Source organism: Canis aureus, chromosome 1 (assembly GCF_053574225.1).
Source record: "Canis aureus isolate CA01 chromosome 1, VMU_Caureus_v.1.0, whole genome shotgun sequence".
Taxonomy (NCBI): domain Eukaryota; kingdom Metazoa; phylum Chordata; class Mammalia; order Carnivora; family Canidae; genus Canis; species Canis aureus.
In genome coordinates, this window is record NC_135611.1 from 112,869,054 (window position 1) to 112,893,377 (window position 24,324).

General features: G+C 56.4%; 2 protein-coding genes across 14 annotated transcripts in view; one reads left to right on the plus strand and one right to left on the minus strand.

The window, feature by feature from the left end:
• Positions 1-4,024: 4,024 nt before the first annotated feature.
• On the minus strand, positions 4,025-15,203 carry ZNF574 (zinc finger protein 574). 7 transcript variants are annotated; one of them, XM_077850304.1, is made up of 2 exons: positions 15,076-15,203; positions 4,025-7,007 (listed from the first exon to the last, which is right to left on the minus strand). In XM_077850304.1, exon 2 carries the CDS (start codon positions 6,985-6,987, stop codon positions 4,291-4,293), a length of 2,697 nt encoding a protein of 898 aa, XP_077706430.1. In that variant the 5' UTR covers positions 6,988-7,007; positions 15,076-15,203; the 3' UTR covers positions 4,025-4,290. The 7 variants fall into 7 exon arrangements, with proteins under 7 accessions (XP_077706430.1, XP_077706431.1, XP_077706407.1 ...); XM_077850305.1 differs by lacking the exon at positions 15,076-15,203 and adding an exon at positions 9,837-9,967; XM_077850281.1 differs by lacking the exon at positions 15,076-15,203 and adding an exon at positions 9,677-9,825.
• GRIK5 (glutamate ionotropic receptor kainate type subunit 5) overlaps positions 12,049-24,324 on the plus strand; it is a 54,018-nt gene continuing 41,742 nt past the window's right edge. For 3 of the 7 annotated variants that reach the window (XR_013353418.1, XR_013353417.1, XM_077850258.1), the window contains exons 1-6: positions 12,049-12,067; positions 18,281-18,409; positions 18,686-18,850; positions 21,299-21,396; positions 21,493-21,658; positions 23,541-23,719. Coding sequence is in view for 5 of the 7 variants with exons in the window: in XM_077850258.1 (XP_077706384.1) it covers positions 12,058-12,067; positions 18,281-18,409; positions 18,686-18,850; positions 21,299-21,396; positions 21,493-21,658; positions 23,541-23,719 (747 nt within the window). In the remaining 2 variants the exon portion in view is untranslated. Of the gene's footprint in view, positions 12,068-13,936; positions 14,845-18,280; positions 18,410-18,685; positions 18,851-21,298; positions 21,397-21,492; positions 21,659-23,540; positions 23,720-24,324 lie in introns of those variants that run through there. The other 4 variants (XM_077850240.1, XM_077850247.1, XM_077850244.1 and 1 more) reach the window with 3 other exon arrangements.

Sequence of the window (24,324 nt, forward strand, 5' to 3'; positions counted from 1 at the left end):
GGCACATAGATGCTGGAATTCTGAAAATTCAGTAGGAAGGGATGGGGGAGATAGGAGAAAGGAAAAGAATAGGAGCTGGATCACTTAGATAAAAAAGCATTCACACTGCATCGTTTTGGCAAGGTTGAAAAAAGGCACCTCCCCAATTCTCAAGACAGGTCAGTATGCGTGGGGATGTGGGATGTTGGTATAGAGGAAGGTCATTTGGACCAGCCCCCTCAGGTAGGGTGGTCCAGTCAGAATCCTTCAGACCTGAGTTCCTTGTTACCCAGGTCTTCTTGTGACTTGCACAGGCAGCACACCTGAGAACACTCTGGAACTGAACAAGGTATCCACTTACAGTCCCGTGAATGTGCCCAACTGCTCCACATGCCCTCCCTCAGAGAGTCACATTTGGGGGCAGCCTCTGTGGCGCAGCGGTTTAGCGCCGCCTGCAGCCCGGGGTGTGATCCTGGAGACCCGGGATCGAGTCCCACGTCGGGCTCCCTGCATGGAGCCTGCTTCTGTCTCTGCCTCTCTTTCGCTCTCTCTGAATAAATAAATAAATCTTTTAAAAAAATTATTAAAAAAAAAAAAAGAGAGTCACATTTGGGCCTCCTCTTGTCAAGAGCATAGTGGGCAATAGAGGACCACTTTTGTGTTCCCTTGACATTCCTGCTTATGTAGCTTCCATATCCAACTAAAAATAGGCAATGCAAGGCTCTTCTTAGAGGGGTCAGCAGATTATTTGCATCAGAACTGGTGTGTTTGTTTATTTGGGGTGGAGGGAGAAGCAGGAGAGGGAGAGAATCTTAAGCAGGTTCCATACCCAGCCTGGAGCCCAATGGTGGGCTCCATCTCATGACCCTGAGATCATGACCTGACCCCAAAAGTGGGATACTTAATCGGCTGAGTCACCCAGGTATCCTATTTATTCATTTTTAAAGATTTTACTTTTAAGTAACCTCTACACCCAATGTGGGGCTTGAACTCACAACATCGAGATCAATAGCCACACGCTCTACTGACTGAGCCAGCCAGGCACCCCAGAATTTCTTTTTTTTTTTAAGATTTTATTTATTCATGAGAGGCAGAGAGAGAGAGAAGCAGAAACACAGGCAGAGGGAGAAGCAGGCTCTGTGCGGGGAGCCCGATGCGGGACTCGATCCCAGGACCACGACCTGAGCTGAAGGCGGCGCTAAACCGCTGAGCCACCCAGGCTGCCCAGAATTGGTGTTTAAAATGCAGATTTTGGGGATCCCTGGGTGGCACAGCGGTTTGGCGCCTGCCTTTGGCCCAGGGCGCGATCCTGGAGACCCGGGATCTAATCCCACGTCGGGCTCCTGGTGCATGGAGCCTGCTCCTCCCTCTGCCTGTGTCTCTGCCTTTCTCTCTCTCTCTGACTATCATAAATAAATTTTAAAAAATTTTAAAAATTATATATTTAAAAAATAAATAAATAAAATGCAGATTTTATGGGATCCCTTGGTGGCTCAGCGGTTTAGAGCCTGCCTTTGGCCCAGAGCGTGATCCTGGAGTCCCAGGACTGAGTCCCGCGTTGGGCTCCCTGCATGGAGCCTGCTTCTCCCTCTGCCTGTCTCTGCCTCTCTCTCTCTCTCTGTGTGTGTGTGTGTCTCTCATGAATAAATAAAATCTTTAAAGAAAATAAAATGCAGGGCAGCCCTGGTGGTTCAGCGGTTTAGCGCCACCTTCAGTCCAGGGCCTGATTCTGGAGACCTGGGATCAAGTCCCACGTTGGGCTCCCTGTGTGGAGCCTGCCTCTCCCTCTGCCTGTATCTCTGCTTCTCTCTCTCTCTCTGGGTCTCTCATGAATAAATAAAATCTTAAAAAAAATAAAATAAAATGCAGATTTAAAATTTTAAATGAGATTCTTTCTCTTAAAATAAATGAAAAAAGTAAAATGCAGATTCCTGGGTCTCATCCAGACATGTTTGCTGGATCTGAACCTCTAGGGGAATTCCTTACCAAACATTAAAGTTCAAGAACCTTTGCCTTTTCAGCTCAAACCCCAGCATCCAACAAGGGTTTGCTTAGTGCCTTTTTTTAGGACAGTGGTTCAACTGAGGACCATCAAGTTTCAGTCGGGTGAAGAATGAGTCTTGCTCATAAATGTGTTTGCATGCGTCAACTTTTCACAGGGTGGGAGTCTACAGTTTTCATTAGTGGCTCTGAAAAGGCACAATTGAGGAACGGTGATCATCCCACTGTCACAGAGCCATTCTTCCCTGCTGAATCTTGGGAGTCACCCAGCACCCTCAGGACCCACCCCTCCCCCATTTCTGTTCCTTTTCTTTTTAAAGATTTTATTCAGGAGAGACAAAGAGAGAGAGGCAGAGACACAGGCAGAGGGAGAAGCAGGCTCTCTGCGGGGAGAAGGATACAGGACTTGATCCCAGGACCTCAGGATCACGACTTGAGCTGAAGGCAGACAGACACTCAACCACTGAGCCACCCAGGTACTCCACCCTGTCCCTTGATTCAACCTGATTTTTACCTGGTTTGGCAAGGATAAATCCCCAGTTGTTCTAAGCACTTATTTGATATGACTTTCAGGATGTTGTAGCTCTTCTTGGGAGGCAGTATGAGAAGGAATCTCTACCTGGGGATTAAAGGGGATCTGGCATGCTGGGCTAAGATAGCTTGAATCCTTTCTGCAGGATATGAGGTCACTGACAGTGCCTGTCATCCATACATTCTGCTTGAAAACAACTGCTTAACAGGTAAGTGCTCTTCATTAGGGGCAGTCAGGTTATCAAACGGGATTTTTTTCTTTAATAAGGCTTAAGTAGTAAAATTTCTATCCTGGGCTAGAATTGGTTTCTAGCTCTGGTCTACCATCTATCTACCTAGCCTTGATAAATCTCCCCTCTTGAGCTCTCATCTTTCACCTGAACATAGGTGAGGCCAGTGTATTTCCCCAAGCTTGGTGCCCAGAGGCTAGAAGACCAGTGAGGGGGCCGAGAGTAACAGTCTGAGTGGGCAGGTCTCAGGCCTCCCTTTCCTTGGTTTCAATACAAACAGCTTCCCTTCATCTCTCCTTAGGGTTCCAAATAGGAATTTTCTCCAACAGAAAGACTGGAATATGAGGTAACCACAATTGAGGAACGGTGATCATCCCACTGTCACAGAGCAATTCTGTGGGGCTTGTATTTCCTGGGCTACGGCTCTTAGGGACAAGACAAGCACAGAAACTGAGAGTTGTCACCAATCACCATCTTCTCAACCGCCCTCCCCCAGGCATGTGGAAGGCAGCAGCTGCAGAGGAAAACACATGGGCGATTAAACCAGATGAACCTAGGCTTAAAATCAAGCTCTATCCTATGTCGTTGAATGACCTTGGGCAAATCACCTCCCTGCTTCTAACTTCAGACTCCTTCCCTACAAGATTTTCTCCTCACAGGTCAGTGTGACGATTATTATAAAAACTTAAGTTCTTGAGACAAACTAGACAAATGCCAGAGAGCCACTCCAACCACCCCTCTCCCCACATCTGTTGGCTAAGCCAGAATTCTAGGTGGGCGCCAAGGTAGCTCCCCTTATGAGGCTAACTTCCAGAATCTTCTCTAACTCCACAGTTGGGTCTGGTCCCAGAAGCCACCCTCAACTGCCCTGGAGATCATGCCTTTCCCAGACCTGCATTTGCCCTCAGGGACCCATAGTGAGAAACTCAGATGGCCTTGGGGGGAGACCGCTCACACTGGCACAGGAGTAGAGGGCAGAAGTGGTGAGAAAAAAAAAAAAAACCTTCAGATTTTCCCAAATGTTCCTGCCACCAATTGAAACAACTTCAAGTTTTTCCATGGTGCTGTGGGGACCTCTGGTGGCAAGACAGCCACATTGCTTCCCAATGAAGTCCCTGCTGAGCACCAGGGTGAAGTCCCTGCTGAGCCATGCGCTCAGACTCTGAGTCCTGAATTCAGTAAATGTCTACTGAGCTCCTACTACTCGCCAGGCCCTGTTCTGGATGCTGAAAAAACCATGAAAAGCTCCCAAATTCCACCCACACAGCTGGGCCAGACAGAACACATGTCCAATTCAGTCTTTATTGACTGTTTCAACTTGGGGCCACCAGTGTGAACAGGTGGAAGGTCAGGGGGTGGGGTGCCTTTTATGCATATTAAAGACCCCAGATCAACCCCCTCTCGGGAGAATAAATCCAGTTACAGAACTTACATGGCAGTTAGGAGAGGTGGAGGAAAGGGCACAGTATCTACAGAGATTGAAAGGGATGCTGGAGGAGGTTCTTCAGCAACAGGGCACAATAGTGCTGAAGAGGGAATGGGGACAGGGTCAGCCACTGATCTGGACCCCCTCGTCAGCCAGAGGATAGATCTCAATGGCCTCCACCAGGGGCAGTGCCTCCACTGCAGTCTCCATGACAGCCAGGCCGACAGCAGCTTCTGCCTCGGCCAGCTGCTGCCGCACGGCCGCCTGGTGCTGCTGCTGGTGGGTCTTGCGGTGCTTCCATAGGTTGGAGAAGGAGCGGTAGCTCTTGCCACAGTCAGGGCAGGAGTAGGGCCGCTCACCCGTATGAATGCGGCGATGTTCTGCCAAGCGCATGGAGATGGCAAAGGCCTTGCCACATACTTCACAGGCGAAGGGTCGCTCGCCTGTGTGCAGGCGCCGGTGGTCCTTCAGATGGGTGCTCTGACGGAAGGCCTTGCCACAGTCCGGACACGGGTATGGCCGCTCACCTGTATGGATGCGCCGGTGCACTTGCAACGACGTCTCTGTGCTGAACAGCTTCTTACACTCACTACACTCCAGGCCCCGGCGTCGGGCAGGGGCTGCAGGAGCTGCCGTGGCTGTGCTCCCCAGGGCAGTTGGGGAGGCAACAGGTGTGCGAGCAGCCCGAGGGGCCCGTGGGGTTGGGGGCTCCTTAGCTAGGACCTCTCCAGGCCCAGCAGCCGCATGGGCAGCCTCGTGCGCCTGCAACCGAGCAGCCGAGCCCACTTTCTTGCCACAGGTGCCACACTCAAAGCGCCGTGGGGCCTGCGCCGCTGCAGCGGCACAGCGGTGCTCACGGAGCCGCAGGGAGGAAGGGAAGGCAGCCCCGCAGGACAGGCAGCGGTGCGGCTGGCGCCCGGCATGGACCACAAGCTGGTGCACCTCCAGCAGCCGGCGCAGCAAGAAGGAGCGGGGGCACTCACGACACTTGTAGGGGTACTCGCCCGTGTGGTGGTAGCGGTGCATGAGCAGGCGGTAGGGGCGGTGGAAACGCACACCGCACTCCTGGCAGCGGTAGGGGAAGTGCTGGGCATGTACCAGGCGATGCTGCCTCAACGTGGAGCTCTGCGTGAAGGCCTTGCCACAGTCCCCACACCGGTAGGGCCTTTCCCCCGTGTGCGTGAGCCGGTGGCGTGCCAGGTTAGCAGGTGAGTTGAAGGGTTTGGAGCAGTCTGGGCAGGGGAAGGGCCGTTCACCTGTGTGTGTACGCAGGTGATTCCGCACGTGAGACTTCTTCTTAAACATCTTGCCACAGATACCACACTTGTGGCGCCGTTCCAGCCGATGCACAAAACGCTGGTGCCGGGTCAGCTGCAAGGCCTTGCCAAATTCACGGCTGCACAGGAGGCAGCGGTAGGTGCCCGAAGCAGCCGGCCCTCCGGGGCCCTCTTCGGTCACAGGAGGCTCTGGTGCCTCTGGCTCTCCAGTCTCTGCTGGGGCGGGCTCAGGGAAACCAATGACAGGCTCCTCTGGGGGGACTGGTGTTGTGGGCAAGGGGACGCCCCCTGCCCCGTGTGTACGCCGATGGTACAGGAACTTGGTGAGGTTGACGAAGGTCTTCCCGCAAGGACACGAGTGCAGGGGGTTCGGAGTGTGGGCTCGCCGGTGGGCCAGGAGGAGGGCCTCCGTGCCAAAGGCCAGGCCACAGTCCACGCACAGAAAGTGAGACTCACTGCTGTGGTCTCCGAGGTGCTGGTCCAGACTGGCAGGGCTGGGGAAGACACGACTGCATAGAGGACACTTAAAGATGCCCTCCCGGTGACTCCGCAGATGCTGCTGGAGCTGGTGAGGTGAAAGAAAGAGCTGGTCACAAGCAGAGCAGAAGAGCTCCTGGGTGGCTGTCCCGCCTGGTTCTCCGCTGTTGTCCCTCCGGGCCTTGCGTCCCCGGCGGTCACGCCCGATGGCTTCACCGTTGCGCAACTCGTAACTATGGTCAGAGGACGGCAGGGGATCAGGCTGGGACCCAAGACCCTCTGTGGCTGACGGAGTCAGGGTCTCCTGCTGCAAGGCAGACTCCTCAGACTCAGGGCCAGGGCCAGGGAAGTGGGTGGCCTGGTGCTCCAGGAAGTCGGCTGGAAGCTGGAAGAGCTGGGAGCACTCAGAGCACTTGTAGAGCAGCAGCTCCACCTCAGTCACCACCTCAGTAGTAGTGGTGGTGGTGGCGGTGGCAGAAGGGACAGCAGCCCCTTCACCACCCTCTTCTGCCTTGCGGTAGGAGTGCTCCACAGCCACACGGGCCTGGCCTACGGGGGGCCCCAGGACAACTGGGGACCCCAGGACAACCGGGGCTGGAGGCTTGGTAGAAGCGCCCCGGAGGTGCGTCTGCCGGTGGTTCAGCCAGAGCTCCTGGCTGGCGAAGAGCGCCTTGCAATCCACACACTCGTAGTGGATGGTGCTAGAGCTAAGTGCAGGTGCCTTGGGCGGCGGCTCCGCTGGCACAGCCTCTTGGGGAGCCATCATCTTCAGGTGCAGCTCCTGGTGCTCCAGGAGCTGGCTGGGGGACATGAGCAGCTGCCCACACTCCAGGCACTGGTACTGGCTCTCCTGCACTAGGGTCTGATAGAGGCCTGTGCCAGAGGCTGCCTCGGTGGCCACCGTGACTCCAGGGTCAGCCACGCCCACCAGCTCAAAGTGCTGCTGGGGCACATGGGAGTTCTGGTGCATGAGCACCTCCTCCAGGGACCCATACAGCTGGTTGCACTCAGAGCAGACATAGCGGTGTTCGATGTACAGGACTGTCTCCTCGGATTCTTCGGTCATGGCGGCAGCAAGGCCCTGGGCTGTGAAAAGAAGAGAGATGGGGACAAATAATAGCTAAACTGCTGTTTCCTCGGTCCTTCCCAGGGACAATTCTATCTCCTTAGCACCCCCCTCCCCCAGCCAAAACCTTAGATGCATTTTACCTTCTAAAGTCTCACTTCCATCTCTCATTCCCGCCCTACTCCCTAGCAATCCTTCCTCTCCGGAACACGCTACCAAGCACAGAAGCTTCTCAGCAGTCCCTTCCTAGAATCTACCCAAGTCTCACGTCTGAAATCAATGCACATCAAACTCCACCCACCGGATTCTTGTAAACCTGTCCAACCCCTCATCTCCTCTGCCACTCAGCTGGCCCACAGCCACACACATGCCCCAGGAACCTGTGTCCTCTCCATTTGAGCCTCCTTCCACTGACTACCAACTTTTTTTTTTTTTTTTTTTAAGATTTTATTTATTCATGAGACAGAGAGAGATAGAGAGGCAGAGACACCGGTAGAGGGAGAAGCAGGCTCCACGCAGGAAGCCTGACGCGGGACTAGATCCCAGGTCTCCAGGACCATGCCCTGGGCTGAAGGTGGCGCTAAACCACTGCGCCACTGGGGCTGCCCAACTGACTACCAACTTACTACCCCACTCCTGCTCTCAGGTGCCTGGGGAAGCCGTCACAGGCCCTAATTGCTGCCACGTCTCCCAGCCTTGCTCCTCCTCTGTTCCCTCCCATTGGCTCCTAACATCTTTTTACACCAGAGAACTCAAACTGCCCCAAGGCCCGGCACATGGCACAACTGCTCTCCTTCACATAAGCGCACAGTCTCTCCCTCCAGTGCCCAGATCCCTCACATCAAACTCTCCTTTCCCTCAACCATCTTGTCTCACATTGGCCTAATCCATCACACCTACACTTTTCCCTCCTTAACCACTTCCCCATGTGAGCCAGATGATCCCCCTCTTCAAAGTACTCAAACCTCTCTCCAAATCAAAGCCCTCTCCCACAGCCCTAACCCTGTATCCAGAACATCCAGCCCCACTTCCCAAAAACCTATTTCTTCACACCTATATTTTACCCGTGACCCTCTAAGTCATGTCTCAAGATACTCTTCACGGCAATCACTTCTTTTTTACATTGAGACCTCACCTACAATTCTAATACCCCCTAGAGTCCCCAGGTCCCCTCTTCACATATACAGCTACCCCAACCACTACAAGGGATGCCCACACCCTTCTTCATATCAACCTCGAGCCCTCTTCTTTACAACATGACCCACCCTAACCCATTTCAGGGATGCCCAGATACGGTCTTCTTATCAACGCAAACCCTTCCTTACAAACCCACGGGGCCCTAACCCTTGCCAGGGACATCCAGACCCCAGTCCCTGTTATAAACCTAATCTTTTCTTCTTCTCAAAAAGACCCCTTCCCACCCTAGTCCATTCTAGCGATGCCCAGATCCCCTCTTCATATCAGCATAAACAGACCTCTCTTCTTTGCAGAGACCCAACCCACTCTAACCCATTCCAGGGATGCTCAGACCCCCTCTTTATGACAACTTAGTTTCTTTCCTTTGCAAAAACATCACAGCATGTACTGTAACCATAACCCAATCGAGGGAGATCCAGACTACTCTTCACAAAGGCTTAAACTTTCACACACACACACCCCTCCCACTGCCAGAATCCCCTTTAGGAATACCTATCTTCTTGATATGCTGAACCCCTTCACCCCCCAGCCCAGACAGAGGATAGCGAGACTCCTCTCACCAGCTTATCACCTGGGGATACCCAGACCCCCAACTTCTTGTCAACCTAACAGCTCATTCTCATTCTGGCAGTGCCAAGACCCCTCTGCCACTTGGCACGCGGATCTCTCACCACCCTAACCTTTTCCAGGGATACCCAATTCCCACTCTTCACCTTGACCTAATTCCCTGTACTTTTCAAAAACATCACCTCTACCCAACCTATCCTAGGGACACCCAGACACCCTTTTTACATAACTTAACCCTTTGCACAGGGGCTCCTCTCAACCCCAACCCCATTCCAACAGTACCCACCTCCCAACTCCTCTTCACATGAACGTAACCCCGTTCTTCACACTCGGACCTCTCCCTCGGCTCCAAATCCCAACCCCCCCTCCCCACCCAGGGATATTTATTTGCTAAAATATTCATTTTCACACACCAAGCCCCTCTCACTGATCTAATACCCTTCAGGCATAACTGTTTTCTTTCTGTTAACTTATCTCTTTTTTCACGCCCTAAGCCCCTCCCGGGACACCCAAGCCCCCTCTAACCGTCCACCCCGCTTCGGTCCCGGACGGCCCTACCGCTAGGCCCTGGCTCGACACCCACCCCTCGCCCCGCGGGCCTCGGAGCCTCTCCCGGGGGGCAGCTCTGACGCCTCCCTCGCCACCGAGGTCCCTGTCCCTCCCGGCCCCCGGCCCGAGCCCCGCCCCCCCTCACTCAGCCCAGCACACGACTCTAGCTCCCCTACCCCACCCGCCGCCCCGGCCCGGCCCCCGCCCCGCCGCCCGCGCGCCCCGGGGGCCGTTGGTGCCGCTCCGCCCTCCCCGCCGGGCGCGCGCCCCCTCCGGGCCTCAGTGCGCAGGCGGGGTGGCGTGGGGAGGCCGGGAGCGGCGGAAGGGGGGAGCCGAGCCGGGCCGCGCCGGCCCGCGGTGCCCCCGCGGCACTCACTCGCCTCCGCCGTCTCGCACCCCCCGGGCCCGGGCCCGGGCCGCCGCTCCCCTCGCGCGGCCACCCTAGCGCTGCGCCCTCTCTAGCTCCCGCCGTCGCCTCTCGTCTGCTCCGCAGCCTCGCTCTCGCCCCCAATCGCCCTCAGCAACGCCCCGCCTACCTTCCCCCTCGGCCGCTCCGCGATCGGCCGAACGCGCCCAATCAGCGTCCGTCTGGCTCCGGCCGTTCGACCAATCGACGCTCACGTCTGTGAGCCTTGGGCCAATAGGATGGAGCGTCGGGATCCCCGCGGTGCCCAACCAATCCTCCAGCGAAGTCCCCTCGCCGGCCGGCCCCGGGCTGATAGTGTCCGCCCCTTTAAGCCCCCTGGAGGATGCTCCTCCCCCAGCTCCCCGTCGACTCCGCCTGGCGCCTGAAGGAGGGACGGCAGCGCGGTGACGTCAGGCGGCGGAGCGAGGCTGCGGGCGCCATCTTGGGGACGCCGGGCTGGAGTCGCGTCGGGGTCGGACGGGGGGGGAGGGGGAAGTTGGAGAAACTGAGGCACAGGACACTCAGAGGGGTGAGGGCGGGGCAACTGTGGCGCAGCAGCCCCCCCCCCCGGGGCGAAGGGAGAAAGTGAGGCGCCGTCAGCCCAGCGGGGAGGGAGACTGCGGCACCAAGCACATGGAGGGAATAAAAAGGGAAACTGAGGCTCCAGACTCCTTTCATGGAAAAGAGGAAGGGGAGGTCGACCGAGGGACTCTTGAGGGAGGGGGAAGGAGAAATGTCAAAGGAGAAGCAAGGAGCGAGGGGATCCGAGGCAACGAGGAAAACCCGAAGAGGGGAGGAAATGGGATTCCATTCATTTTCAGCCAAGGACAGTTTCACTGGAAGAAACGGAGAGGGTGGGGGTGGGGGAGTGCGTAGAAGACCTGAGGGGCAGCTAGGGTGAGCACCTGCAGAAAGTGACCCTGTGGCGCGGCCCCGGTGGCTCAGCGGTTTAGCGCCACCTTCCACCTTCGCAGCCTTCGGCCCAGGGCGTGATCCTGGAGACTCGGGATCGAGTTCAACGTCGGGCTCCCTGCCTGTGCTCATCGCCCCCCCCCCCCCATGATTAAATAAAATTTAAAATTTTCTTTAAAAAAGAAAGTGACGCTGTAGCAGATGGACTCTGCTTCCTTCCTTTCAAGGTGCCTTCCTTCTAGGCTGACCCAGGGCAACTGGGAAGGTGGAGCTTCTGTGTGTCCAGGGGCCGTTGCTGCTCATCTTCCTTTCTGGCCCCAGGGCGTTGGCAGAGCATTGCTACGTTTTCAGAGCTACTCTCCAAACCCAAGGACTGGGGGTGGGGAGTGGGGGTGCAAGAGATTCACTGTTCTAACTAGTACCCCCCCACACACCACCATTTCTCAAATGAGTAAACTGGGTCTCAGAGGAGTTTGTTTTTTTTACCTTCCTGAGGCTCAAAGTGACCAAGGAGCCCCAAATACAGAGTAGAAACTAGGTCTGACTCTTTGGTCATCACCTTAGCCGTGTCCTTCAATTGGTTTCTAACTGGATACCCTAACTTCCCACTACATTAAAGTCCCTAACAGCAAGCCAGTGTAATTAAACCAGGCCATCTGGATTGGAATCCTGACCCTGCCACTTCTTCTTCTTCTTCTTTTTCTTTTTTTTTTTTAAGATTTTTATTTATTCATGAGAGACCCAGAGAGAGAGGTAGAGACACAGCAGGGAGCCCCACCTGGGGCTCGATCCCGCGTCTCCAGGAACAGGCCCTGGGCTGAAGGTGGCGCTAAACCGCTGAGCCAACCGGCCTCCCCACTGACCCTGCCACTTCTGTCTTGTTGGACAAGTCCACTCCCCTGTGCCTCAGTTTCCTCATCTGTGAAATGAGGATAATAGCCCCTGTGCCATGGTGGTGAGGCATAGAGTAAATGCTATGTAGGAATTTTTATTAGGACCTCAAGGAGCTCAGTAATAATAGCTCCTGTATCCTCAGCCTGTTATGATATGCCAAGTACTGTGCTTAGTGCTTTCTATGCTTTATCAGGTTGATCATCTCAACAACCCTAGGAGGGAGGAATTACTGTTCTCACTTTACTAAGAGACTGGGGCCCAGAGGAGTTAAGCTGCTTGCCTATCTTTAGGAGGAGATGGAGCCAGGGTTCCAACCCAGGGGTTGACTGTGTTGGTCTGTGCCTTTGGCCCCCAGGCTCTCCTGCCTGGCCAGGTGGATGTCCTGTCCTGCATGGTGTGTTGAATGGATGAATGCAAGAAGTAAAGAAAAGAAGTTGATGGGAATGCGTGAGCTCTGAAGCTGGTGATCTGGGTTTGCCATCAGGGTGAAATCACCTGGGCAGGAGCCAGAACCCAGAAGTTGGACTCAGCCTTTGATAGGCTCCATGCACTTGGGTAGGTTCTCACTCCGCTGAAGCCTCCTTTTCCACCTGAAAATGCAAGGGTCCAGCTCAACATGTCAGGTCCCTTTCTGCTCAGACCTTTTGCTTGGACTTCCCAGGTCCTCTAGCTAGGTTCCTTCTCTTCTGATGGCACAGGAGAAAGCTGAGGCCTGGGTCAGTTTTTATAGAGGGGTGGCATGGGACTAGATTTCGGGGTAGGTTTATTTTAGAGAGGATAGGCGTTCTTTGCTGGGGTCCCTGCATAAGCAAAAGCCTAGAGGCCAGTGAGAGTCTAGGCTTTCAGCTTTCCTGGAGCTGAGGGTGGGCGTTGGGGGACCACAGGTGTTGTCTATGTAGGGGGAGGAGGTGTGTGCAAAGTTGGTGGTCCTTCAGGGTCCAATGTATGTGTCAGGCTTATGTCAGGGATGCTCCATATGGGACAAGGGCTTCCTATGCCAGGCTGGTGTAGGGGTTGCCATGTGCTCTGTGTGTGTGTGTGTGTGTGTGTGTGTGTGTGAAAGGCATATGGTCACGTGTGCGGGGGGCTGCACGTGAGTGTGTCAGTGTCTCCTCCCCATCACGAGCATTGGGGGTGGTGGTGAGTCACGGGCTCAGCCTTCAGCGCCAACTGTCATGTTCCTTCCCCCCAAATTTCACCCCCCACCCAGCCGTGCACCACCCACCCCCACTCCAAGATCTGTGTCACTGCTTCTGTCTTCCATCCCCCTGTCCTGCTCGTTCCTCTGAGAGGCTGCAGTGGGCTCCCTAGGAGGGAGTCTCCCACTTGTGCTGGCTCTGCTCTCCATCTCCCTGCCCTTTCCCACTACCTCTCTGCTCAGGTGGTGGCCCGAGAAGGAGGGCCTCTTCACCCCACCCACTCATGTCTGTGGGGCCCAAGGATGTCTCAATGCATTATAGACAATTCCCATTCTCCCCACCCATCCCTTCCCCTCCACAGGGACTATTTCTACTTCTGGGGGCTTCTCGGTTATCTCCAGGGGCTGGCTTCTCCTGCCTTAGCCCTCTTATGTCCACACATCCTTGTTTTCATGGGTTCCTGATATCTGTCTTCCCCCAACCCCATTTCTGTGACTTTCTCCCACTTTGCGTGGCCTGCCTCCCTGTCTCTGTGATACGTGTCCTTGTCCCCATGGACCACTCCCCAGGTCCTGGAGTGCTTTCTGTTCCCATGGGCCTCTTTCCATCTTCATGGGAGCTTCTCTGTGTCCACCGGCTGCCCTGGTCTCTGAGGTCCTTTGCTGTCTCTGGTCTGCTCCCATGTTTCCATGGGCTTTCCCCTCTTTTCTCTGGGCTTTTTCCTGTCCTTGTCCTTGTGGGGTTTGTGGACCTTGGCCCACCTCTGTGAGTTTTGATGGCCAGCTTGCTATTCCTCTGCATTTTTCCTCATCTCTGTAGCCCTCTCCCCCCAGCTCCATGGCCTTCTCCTCAGGTCTCCCAGCCTCTCATCTCCGTGGGCTCCTGGGCAGGGCGGTGGCATGGTGGTGGAGGGGGTGGCCCGGGGGTGGGCCCTCTGTCCAATGCAGCGCCTTCCCCCCTCATCAGCATTCTCCTCGCGGGCCCCCCAGCCCCGACCAATACGGGCTCCCCCTCCCCCTGACTCCCCTCCCTCCTCTTTCTCCGCCTGCTGCCCTCCCTTCCTCCCGCCCGCCCTCCTCCCTGCCTCCCTCCCTCCCTCCCTCCCTCATCTCTCCCCCCCCCCCGCCCCCCCGCGCTCCAGGACCCAGCGCGGGCGGCGGGCGGGCAGGCAGGCGGCGGCCTCGGAGGGGAGAAGGAGAGGTGGCGGCGGCGGCGGCGGCGGAGGTGGTGGTGGTGGTGGTGGTGGTGTTGGCGGCAGTGGCGGTGGCGGCGGTGGCGGTGGCGGTGGCGGCGGTGGCCAGCAGCAGGGAGGCAGGCCCAGCTGGGGACCCAGAGCCGCGGCTGCGCCTCGCAGGGGACCAGGAGTCCGTGGCCAGGCCCTCCCACCGGGGCCCTGCACCGGGCGCCCCCGGGACACCCCACCCTCCTCCGCCTTCCTCTTCCACCTGCTCCTCTCTCCATCCTTCCCTCCCTCCTCCTCTCCCTCCTCCCCATCTCTCCACTTCGCCTGCCCCCGTCTCGGCTCTCCGGGTCTCCCAGCACCCCATCCTCCCCAGCCCCTCCACCCCTTGGCTTCTCCCCGCCCCTAGCATGCTTTTCCCGTGGGGGCTGAGGGCTTGAGGACTCCAGGCCCTTGCCTCATCCAGGGCAGGGCCAAGGCTCCAGGGGGGAGGGGGGAAGGGGTGGCCCCCTCCCCCCAATCCAGCCCTCCCCTCCCCCATTCCTCCTGATGGCCGGCTTCCTGGTCTCCAGCCAGTCCTCGCCCCCTGTGGCCCCCCCAGGCCGGCCCGGCTAGGGGAGGGGGCGGGGGCCCTTTCCTGGGCCGGCTTCCCCCTCCCCCGGCTTTGCCTGTGTCCCCCACCCTTCCGTTTTCACCTTCCTCTCCTCCTTTCCTCCCTCCTTCCCCTCCATTTGCTCCTTCCCCCTCTCCTCTCTCCCCTTCTCTCCTCCATTTTCTCCTTTCCCCTTCCTCCCTGCCCCGGCCCGCCCTCTCCGCTTCCACCTGTCCTTCCTCCTTGCTCCTGGGGAGCCCCCGTTTTGGACTAGTTGGGGGCCACTGTCGGCGGCGGGGGAGGGGGCCCCGTGGACTGCCCTCTCCCCCCGCCCCGGCCACACCACCACCCAGCGCCAGAGCATCTCCCGCTGTCTTTCTCGGGCCTCGAGGGAGCCCAGCCCTCCGTCCCACCAGGATCCGTGAGTGTCTGCGGGGCGGGGGTTGGGCTGGGGCCAGCCTGGGTCCTGGAAGGCTGGGCTCGCGGGGGCCTGGTGGGGCTCCCGCGTCCCCCTGCCCCTCCTCGAGTAGGGGCCTGCCTCGTGCCCCCCATCTCCCAACCTCCGTTCCCCTCACCCTTCTTCTGGGTGCACAGCTCCTCCTCACCCCCAGCCCCCAGCCCCGGGGGTCCTGAGGGGCTGCCTGGCTCTTACTTGTGGGCTCACTCCTCGTCCGGGACTCCCGGCCAGTCTCCGCCCCTGCTTTCTCCAGCCGCGGTCCCACGGTGACTGGCTCTGCTCTCTCTCTCTCTCTCTCTCAATCTCTCTCTCTCTCTCTCTCTCTCTCTCTCTTTCCACCTCTCTTCTTTCCTCGGAGGCTCATCCTTTCCACCTGCCACAAGCCCATCCCCATCCCATCCCCTCTGTCTCCTGGAAATGTCTTTCCGTTTTACAGTCTCCATTCCCTGTGTCTCTTGGGCCTCTCTCTGGCTCTGTCCAACTTCTCTCTTGTTTGCCTTTAGCCTAACTCTTTCTTAGTGTGTCTCTGTTGATGTCTCTCTCTCTCTCTCAAACCTCCCCTGCCTCTTGTCTGGCTCTTTCAGCGGTGCCCACACCGCCAGGTCTGGCTCTCTATCCACTTCTCTCCGTCCACTCTTGGCTCTGCCTCTGCCCCTGCACCTGGAGGCCGTCTTCCTGCTCACTTTTCCGCTTTCCTACCCCAGATCCACTCCTCTCTCCTTATTTGCAGCCACTCCGTGGTCCACTTTGCCTTTTCCTTGGTGGTCTCACCTCCTGCCCCATCCTCTGCTCATTTCTGCGTCCTGGGCTGGCCTGTCGGTCCTTATCCGGTCCCATGCCTTGGGGCTTGTGGGCTCCAGAATTGACCACCGTCCTCAAGACCCTCCTGGGGGGAGGCAGAGGCACCTCTGTGTGGACTTGTCCCCTTTACCTGAGCACTTGTCCCGTCCCTGCCTCTGCCCTTCCAGGTTGCTCCATCTTCTTCCCTGCCACATTTCCCTCTTGGGCCCTTGCTCCCCCTCTCCTAGTTTGTGCCTGTTCCACCTGCCCCTTCGTCTTCTCTAGATCTGCTGTGTGGCTCTGACATTCATTGTCTCTGTCTCTTTCCAGCTAGCCTTCCTCTTCTCAGAGTTTTGCAGTTTTCGTACTTGCACCTGTGGTCATTTTTTTTTTTTTTTGCCCTCTTCCGCACCCCGTTTGTCTCACGGATGTCCCCTTCCTACCTTGGCCATGTCTCTTGCTTGCCCGCTTATCTGTCTCCCTCCCCTGGCAGGCCCCCTCACTAGGCTCCTTCTGCCCTGTTGCCTGCTGTGCTTCCACCTTTACTTGGCTTTGCCTAAGGGTCTGGGCCTGTGGGGCCCAGGCCCGCCTGATTATCTGCCTCTGCCACCTCATGCTGCCTGTCTTGTCTCTGTTTCTTTTGGTGCCTCACTTCTAGGCGAGGGGTGTGTGTGTGTGTGTGTCCTTCTCTCTCATTTAGCCCCAGTTACTTCTTTTTGGGCTGTCTTTCTGTCTGTGCCTTCCGGTATGTCTTTGTTCGTTTGCTGTCCCCAACCCTGGTCCTGCACTTTCTGCTCCCACCTGTGTCTGCCACCTGTGGGACCCTGCCCTTCTGGCCCCTGTCTCTCCCTTGGGCTTCCTCATTCTCCAGTCTCTGCTCCCCGACTTGTCCCCAGAAACTCCTGGTGTCTCAGGATGACCCTCCCCTTCACTCCTGCCTCTCTCTGAGCCCCACCCTCCACAGCCCTCCCCGGAGGGTTCTCCTTCCTGGTCTCTAACTTGCCTGCTCCTCTACCCTTGAAGCTTTCCACTTTAGACCCAAATGACCATCTGTAAACCCCAGCCAGTCCATGTTGCCCTCCCTCCCCAACGGTGCCTTTCATAGAGGCCTGAGAGAGGGACCTGCTGCAAGTTCAGGTTGCGAGTTGGGGCAGAGCAGGTTTTTGAGAGGGTCTCCTGCTGCCCTGGTCTAGGTTTTCCTGGCCACAAGGATGGCCCAAAGCTTTGCATTGTGCCTCTGCTCTCCCCTGGGAGGTTTCATTCTGCTTTCTCACTAGCTCAAGCTCCCTTTCTATGGGGATCAGGTGGGGTACAGGGAGACCCTCAGGCTCACCTCACAGCAACTTTCTCCCCTGGAAACCCAATGTCCCCTCCATTGGGGCATGGCTCTTGGCCAGGTGAAGCTGTGCATCTAGCCAAACTCATTCCTTCCCTAGGTGTGGGGGATGCCCCACAGAAGGCTAGGGTACTTGGAGGACTCTAACTTCCTAGGGATGGAGCTGTTCTGGAGAGCAGAGATGCATTGTCTTCCCCCCTACTTTTCGGCTTCCTAGAGCAGAGTGGGGGGCTGCAGTGTGGCACCTCTTTGGCAGATAGCTCACTCCCTGCCTTACTCAGTCTTCCTTTCCAGCTGTCTCTGGTGGCATCTCAAGTGGGATTGTGTCCTCTCTCCTTTCTGTCTTCCTGTTCCATTCTGTGTCTCTTGTGCCTTAATTTCTCTCTCTGCCGCCTGCCCTACACTCTTCTCCCCACCCTGCCCTTTCTCTACTCCCATGGCTCCCTGCCTGCTGCCTCTTCCCTTTTCCTTACCTCCCAGAAACTCCTCTGTCCTCTCCATCTCTATTCCCCCTGCTTCCTGTCTTCTTATCTTCTTGTTCCCTTGTATTTCTGCCTGTTTTTCTTTTTCTCCTTTTCCAAATTTCTTTGTATTTTCTCTGCCTCAACCTCTCTATTTCTGTCTCTGTTTCTCCCTTCTCTCTCTCTTTGCTTTTTTTTTTTTTAGCCCCTTGGCTGCCTCAAGTCCATCCATCTGTCTCTGTGTGTGTCTCTGACTCTCTCCATCATTCCCTCTCTCTCCAAGTTTCCTTAACTCCCAGATACTCTCTCCTCCAGACCCCGGATGTCCAGGCCTCTTTCCCCCGGGGGATTGTGGGAACCAGGGACGTCAGGAAAGTGGCAAGTGAGGCCTGGGATGGGGTTGCCTAGCAACCACCGCATCCTCTCCAGCCAGTTTCTGTTGCCTAGGAACGGTGGCCTGCCCAGAGACAGGGGCGGGACTGGGTGGGGGGTGGCACTTCCTGGTTTCCTATTGGAGTGGGGATGGTCCCTGGAATTTGCTCTTACCTGAGATCCCTTCTGTTTTGGTAGCTGTGACTGTCCTCCTGCAGTGCCTGTCCCCACTCAGTGCTGGGGGGGTCCTTCTTGGTGGTGCTTCTCAGAACTCGAGCTTCCTTTGCAGCAATGCCCGTGGTACTGTCAGCTTCTGACAAGGACAGGGCCCTTCAGACCTCACCCACAATGTCCCGGGGTCTATGGTCACTACCTCGTCTAGCAGTCCTCCAAAGGGTTCTGAGGCACCCCCATCAGCAATCTCCTTGTGGGCGGGGGGGGCTCCCTGCAGGTGGCGAGTGGGGGCCGCGGCAGCTGCGTCCCCATGAGGAGGGGAGGAAGATGCCGGCTGAGCTGCTGCTGCTGCTGATTGTTGCCTTCGCCAGCCCCAGCCGCCAGGTGCTCTCGTCACTGCGCATGGGTGAGGCCCCTCAGCCCCTGCCCTGCCTCCACAGAGACCCTCCCAAGCATGCCAGTCCCCAAGGACCCGGGAATCTGGGCTTTGGGTCTCAGCTTCCCTCGGCAACAAGGAACAGCACCTCCAGCTCCTTTTTCCTCCTGGACTTCCAGCTCTAAGCTTAGGTCCGGGAGCCTGGACCCCTGTCAGCATCCCCACCCCCGCCTCAGAGCCCAGGAGTCTAGGACCCCAGCCTTTTCTTTCTTAGCACCCAAGTCCCCAATCCCTGTGTCCCCTCAGCTGCGATCCTGGATGACCAGACAGTGTGTGGCCGTGGTGAACGTCTGGCCCTGGCTCTGGCCCGGGAGCAGATCAACGGGATCATTGAAGTCCCAGCCAAGGCCCGGGTGGAAGTAGACATCTTCGAGCTTCAGCGGGACAGCCAGTACGAGACCACGGACACCAGTGAGCAGGGCCACAGGGGGTGTGGGATGAGGCGGGGCAGGCTGGTAGCCCTCAGTCTGTTCCTCAGCTTCCAGCCTCCCTCAGCTTGCTTTGTTTCTTTCTAGTTTCACCTGCTCCTTCCTTTGTGTCTGCTCTACCTTTTCCTTCCCAGAGATGGTGCTGCTGAGCGTGGGGAGGTGGGGAGAGCACCAGCCCCAGCCCCGCCCTATAGGAGCTGAGGGCCTCATTTGAAAGATAAGCTCATAGCTGGCCAGGGATACAGCCCTCAGAGCTGAGTAATGAGGGACCTGGGCAGTGAGACCAGGGGGCTTCAGGGGCAAGGACAGTGACGGCACTTTGGAGCAGGCTAAACTAAAGTTCTGAGCTCTGAAAGGCGAGCAGGATATAGAAAGAGTGGCATTGCTCAAAGTATGCTCCGTAGAACATCAGTAGCCACGGAGTAGGAGTGCATAAGTATTTGTTGGATCCTGAGAGATTGAGTGAATGTTAATACGTGTCTCTTGAACAGACTTTCTGGGTTTGTACACCTTCAGGAGATGCTGCCTTCAATGTGTTTTAGACTGGTTGATTTCTTTCTTTCTTTCTTTCTTTCTTTCTTTCTTTCTTTCTTTCTGACTGGTTGATTTCTTACAGGCCTTATCAGAGCCTTTGTTGTATTTATGTATGTTTCAAGTCAGGGAGAGGAAGAATGGGGTACAATGTTGCTTATACTTTTCTGATTGGTGCACAAACTGGGAGAAGCTGGGATGGGGGATGAGAAGGCAGATGGTGTTCCAGGCATATGCCTTTAGTCTGGAGCTGGAGCAGAGGAAGTGGGTATATGGAGCCAGGGGACAGGGTCTAGGGTTGCACCTGTCCTGATTACCTGGACTCAGGACATGTTTGGAGGAATTGTGAGAGATTTTTGGGCTGAAGTGCAATGGAGCCATGAGAGATGAGGCTGGGCAGATGGGCGGAACAGTTCAAGGAGGCCTACAGTGGCGGGCTGAAAGCTGCGGGCCTCACCAAGAGGCGGAGGGGAGCCATTGATGGGTTTAGGCCAGGGAGCTGGGCTTCTGGGGGTAAATTTGGAGGCTAGATTTGGATGATAAGTGAGGAGGCTGTTGCATGCCTGAGTTGAGAGCCCTAATGTAGGGCAGGGGAGGAGGGAGTCAAAGAGAAGGGGACAGATGTGAGAAAATTTGAGGACAGAAAAGAGAAAGGACTTGGTGACTAATTTGCCTATTGAGAGAAGGATTGAAGGCAAGGATCGTTTCTGAGCATTTGGTCTGTACAAATGGAGCCTTTACCCAATGTGGAAGGCACAGAAGAATCAAGTTTAGAGGAAGGTAAGGCATTTAGGTGGCTGTGGCAGGAGCCCCACTTGGGCTGTCCTTAAGGGAAAAAGAACTTAGCAGCTCATGACAGCAGAAGGCCTAGGGCTGACTAACTTCAGGCATGGCAAATGATGTCTCAGGAATCTCTGTCTTCATCTGTGGTCCCTGACCTCCTCTAAGTTGGCTTCATTTTCAGGAATACTCTCCCTAAAATCCCGGCCCCAATAGCTCAAAGCTTACATTTTACCAGGATAGCAAACCTAGTAATAATTAGAGCAAAAACCTGGGGAAGGCTCTTGATGGCCTGGTTTGAGCCCGTCCTCATCTATGCACCAGTCACTGTGGCCAGGGCAGTGTGGTTCTGTGATACTGGCCTGAGTGCCAGCCACTCTTGGGAAACTTATAGTTCCCTGAGGAGAAGTTAGGGTTTTGCCATGAGAATAAGCATTGAGCAGGCAAAAACAAGGGTTTCTACCTCCCAGTGTTGAGATGTACACATGTGTAAGAGGAAAGAAATCAGAAAAAAGAGGGACTCCTGGGTGGCTCAGTGGTTGAGCATCTGCCTTTGGCTCAGGTCGTGATCCCAGGGTTCTGGGATCAAGTCCCACATTGGGCTCACTGCAGGGAGCCTGCTTCTCCCTCTGCCTATGTCTCTGGCTGTGTCTCTGTGTCTCTCATGAATAAATAAATAAAATATTAAGACAAAAAAAGAAGAAGAAAGAGGAGCAGATGAATGTAAGAGAAGAGCTGTTTGGGATGTGGGGCGGAGAGGGGCCCTGGGCTGTGGGTCTGGGGTGGAAGGGCCATGGGATGTACCCGAGGCTGTAGCTGGTTAGAAGGGAGGAGTGAGGCAGGCTGAGCACCTAGGCACTAGTTTTGGCTCCAGAAGACCCGTGGGCTTTCCTCTTTGTCCTTCCTTTGTTTCTCTCTTGGTCTGACACATCCCTCTTCCCATTTCTCCCCACCTCTCTCTGTCTTGTCCAATGCAGTGGATGGGGTTGGAGATTGGGCCTCTGGCTCTGGGGTGGCCAGGGGAGATCTGGCAGCTCCAAGCATCAGGTGCGCTCCTGGGCCAGGTGGGTACGGAGAGGAGGCCCCCTGACTGCCATCTGTCTCTTCCCACCCCTTGCAGTGTGTCAGATCCTGCCTAAAGGGGTCGTGTCTGTCCTGGGGCCCTCCTCCAGCCCTGCGTCTGCCTCCACCGTGAGCCATATCTGTGGGGAGAAGGAGGTGAGTAGAGTGTGGGGTGGGGTGGGGGTGGGTCCCTGGGAGGTGAGGCTGGGGAGGAGGCAATGGGGTAGAAGCAAAGGCTCCTTCTCTGTCCAGATCCCCCACATCAAGGTGGGTCCCGAGGAGACACCCCGCCTGCAGTACCTGCGCTTCGCGTCCGTCAGCCTGTACCCCAGTAACGAGGACGTCAGCCTGGCGGTCTCCCGAATCCTCAAGTCCTTCAACTACCCCTCGGCCAGCCTCATCTGCGCCAAGGCCGAGTGTGAGGGAGAACTGGATGTTTTGTTTCTATTCCCCTAAATTCCCCTGCCCAAGAGATCTAGTCTCCCACACAGCACAAGCTTCCCCAGTCCTCACCCCCTTTCCCTTTAGGAACCCAGACTTCCTCACCTACCTAAAGAGATCATTTGGTCAACAGGTAGTGACTGGCACCTGTGTGCAAGGTGCCTGCTAGGCCTGGTGGTTTCACACTAGGTGTGGCCCCTGATTTCACTCCAGGACCTGTGGGGGACACAGTAGCAGAGCAGTTGTGATGTGCAGTGATCCATGCTCTGTCAGTGGGCATGTGGGGTACTGTCAGAGGACATAGAAGGGAATCCCACCTGGATCCAGAAAACTCAGAGCCTGTGTCCCCAAGAAAGGGACTTCTGAGCTGGACCTGAAGGTTGGGGATGAATTGGAGTCAGGGAAAGGTGGATGTGTGGCAGGGCAGAGGCTGAGGGCCCAGGGGAGCAAGGCCTCTTTGAGAGGCTCAAGGATGCCCCCAGCCAGCCCACTGCCAGAGTGTGGAAGCAATGAAGCAGCACATGCAGGACGTACAATCAGGCAGGGGGCCTGTGTCAGCCTGAATGTGGTGGTGGCCCTGGAAGTTTCCCACATAGGGTGGGGCAGGGAACGTGGCCGGGTGTGCGTCGCAGGAAGTGCTCTGGCTGCAGCCCAGAGAACCAACTGAAGAGTGCCATAGGGTGTGGCTGGAGACCAGCACCAGGCAGGGAGGAGTGATGCTACTTAAATCTTAGGTGGTGACTGAGGGCTGGAGTGGCCAGGAGGGGTTTGCAGAGAGTCGCCAGGGAAGGGAGAGGGTGCCAACACAGATGGTGCCTGGTTCTGCCCAAGAATGGGGGGGAACAGTTTGGTCAGGGTGTCTTTGAGACCATCAAGTAGAAATATCCAGTAAGTTGGTGGGTTTGTGGGTGTGCAGCTGGTGAGAGAGGGGGAACCACACTCCGTAACATCCAGGAGAAATTTGTCTTCTAAAAGATATTTACTGAACACCTGCCATGGCCCAGACATTGCTCTCCGTATAGGGGAGAGAGCCATGGGCATGCGGGAGCCAGGCTAGGACCCCCACCCCACCCTTATCAGGCCTGCTTTCTAATGGGGCAAACAGAAGAGGGTAGCAGGGACTGGGGGTGCTGGAGGAAGGGGTGCACCTCAAAATGAGATGGCGACCACTTCTTCAAGGAGGTGAAATTTGGGTAGAGACCTGAAGGTGGTGAGGGAGGGAATGTGCGGGGGTCTGGGAGAAGAGGGAACAGCTAGCACAAAGGCCACAGGACAGGAGTGGGGCCTTGGTGTGTGCGATACAGTGAGGTCAGGAGGACAGCCAGGGGATGTGCAGGACCTGGAGACCGTGAGTACTTGGGCCTTTACTCTGAATGAGCCAGAAGCCCAGAGGAGGTTTGGGCCAGAGGAAGCACCATCTGCTTGACATGCTTGTGGCTGCTGTGAAGCTAACAGACTTGGGGACAGGTGTGGCTGTCGGTCGTAACGGGTGAGGGAAGGCAGTGGTTTAGGTCAGTTTGGTGATAGGGTCGTGTTGCAGTGGGTATAGGTCAGAGACAAAGCGAGGACGCCAGGCTGCTGTCAGGATTTCGGCCTGAGCCCCCAGCACGCTGGTGGTGGCTTGGGCAACAGGAGTGGAGTGTGGCTTGCACGAGTGAACTGTGAAATCCCTGTCACACGACCCAGTGGGTCGAAAGGTGGCAGGAGACAGTTGCGTGGAGGTTCAGCACAGGGTCCTGGGGCCCAATTCCCCAAGAGAGCCACCTGAACCCTGGGCAGTGTGGCCCTCATCTTCTCCCAGGCTCCCCTGTGCTGGGCACTTGCCGTGGACTCTGACCTGGGCCCTCCTGCTCCCCCAGGCCTGTTGCGGTTGGAGGAGCTCGTGCGTGGCTTCCTTATCTCCAAGGAGACATTGTCAGTGAGGATGCTGGACGACAGCCGAGACCCCACGCCACTGCTCAAGGAGATCCGCGACGACAAGGTGTCCACCATCATCATTGACGCCAACGCGTCCATCTCTCACCTCATCCTCCGTAAGGTGGGTCCCCTGGTCTCTGCTTCCCTACAGGGTCGGGGCAGAAATGTGGGGTGAAGGAGCAAGTCACCTAGTGCCCGCGGTGTCTCAGTGGTCACATGGGGTGTGGAGATCCTCTTCCTACTACAGATGATTAGCATGCAGTTTGTCTCAGCTCGGACGCTTCCTGGTTGCACCCCTGGTCAGGCCCCGGACGGTCCCCTCTCCTCTCTGTGAATGTTCCTGCGTGCTGGGTCCCTGCAAGGCTTAGTGAGTGAATGGTGGCATAGCGCTTGGGATGGGTCCTGGCCCAGAGGAGATACAGGTGCAGTGGGAGCTCCCTGTGATCTTCACTGAGTGCCTGTCCTGCTGCCTGGAGGCACTTGAATTTGGCTTCCACCCACCCTGCAGGACAAGCGTGATAATCATTTTGTGGCTGAAGGAGTCAGGGTTCCAGGGAGAAATGGGTTGGCTCAAGGGCACCCAGGCGAGGTAGTGCCAGGACCTTCCCCCATGGACCTGCCACGTGCCCTCCAGCAGTGATCCATATTCATTAATCATTCATTGTTTCGCTGCTCTTAATTCATTCTCATAATCTAATCTGTATTATTTATTTTTCTCCAGCTTTT

Bases quoted from the DNA above. Each gene is read 5' to 3' on its own strand.
- ZNF574 (XM_077850273.1), bottom strand. From the start codon at position 7,158: ATGAGAGATGGAAGTGAGACTTTAGAAG. The intron at 7,008-7,130 runs GTAAAATGCATC...TTCTTTTCACAG, and splicing joins TGGAAGTGAGACTTTAGAAG to CCCAGGGCCTTGCTGCCGCC.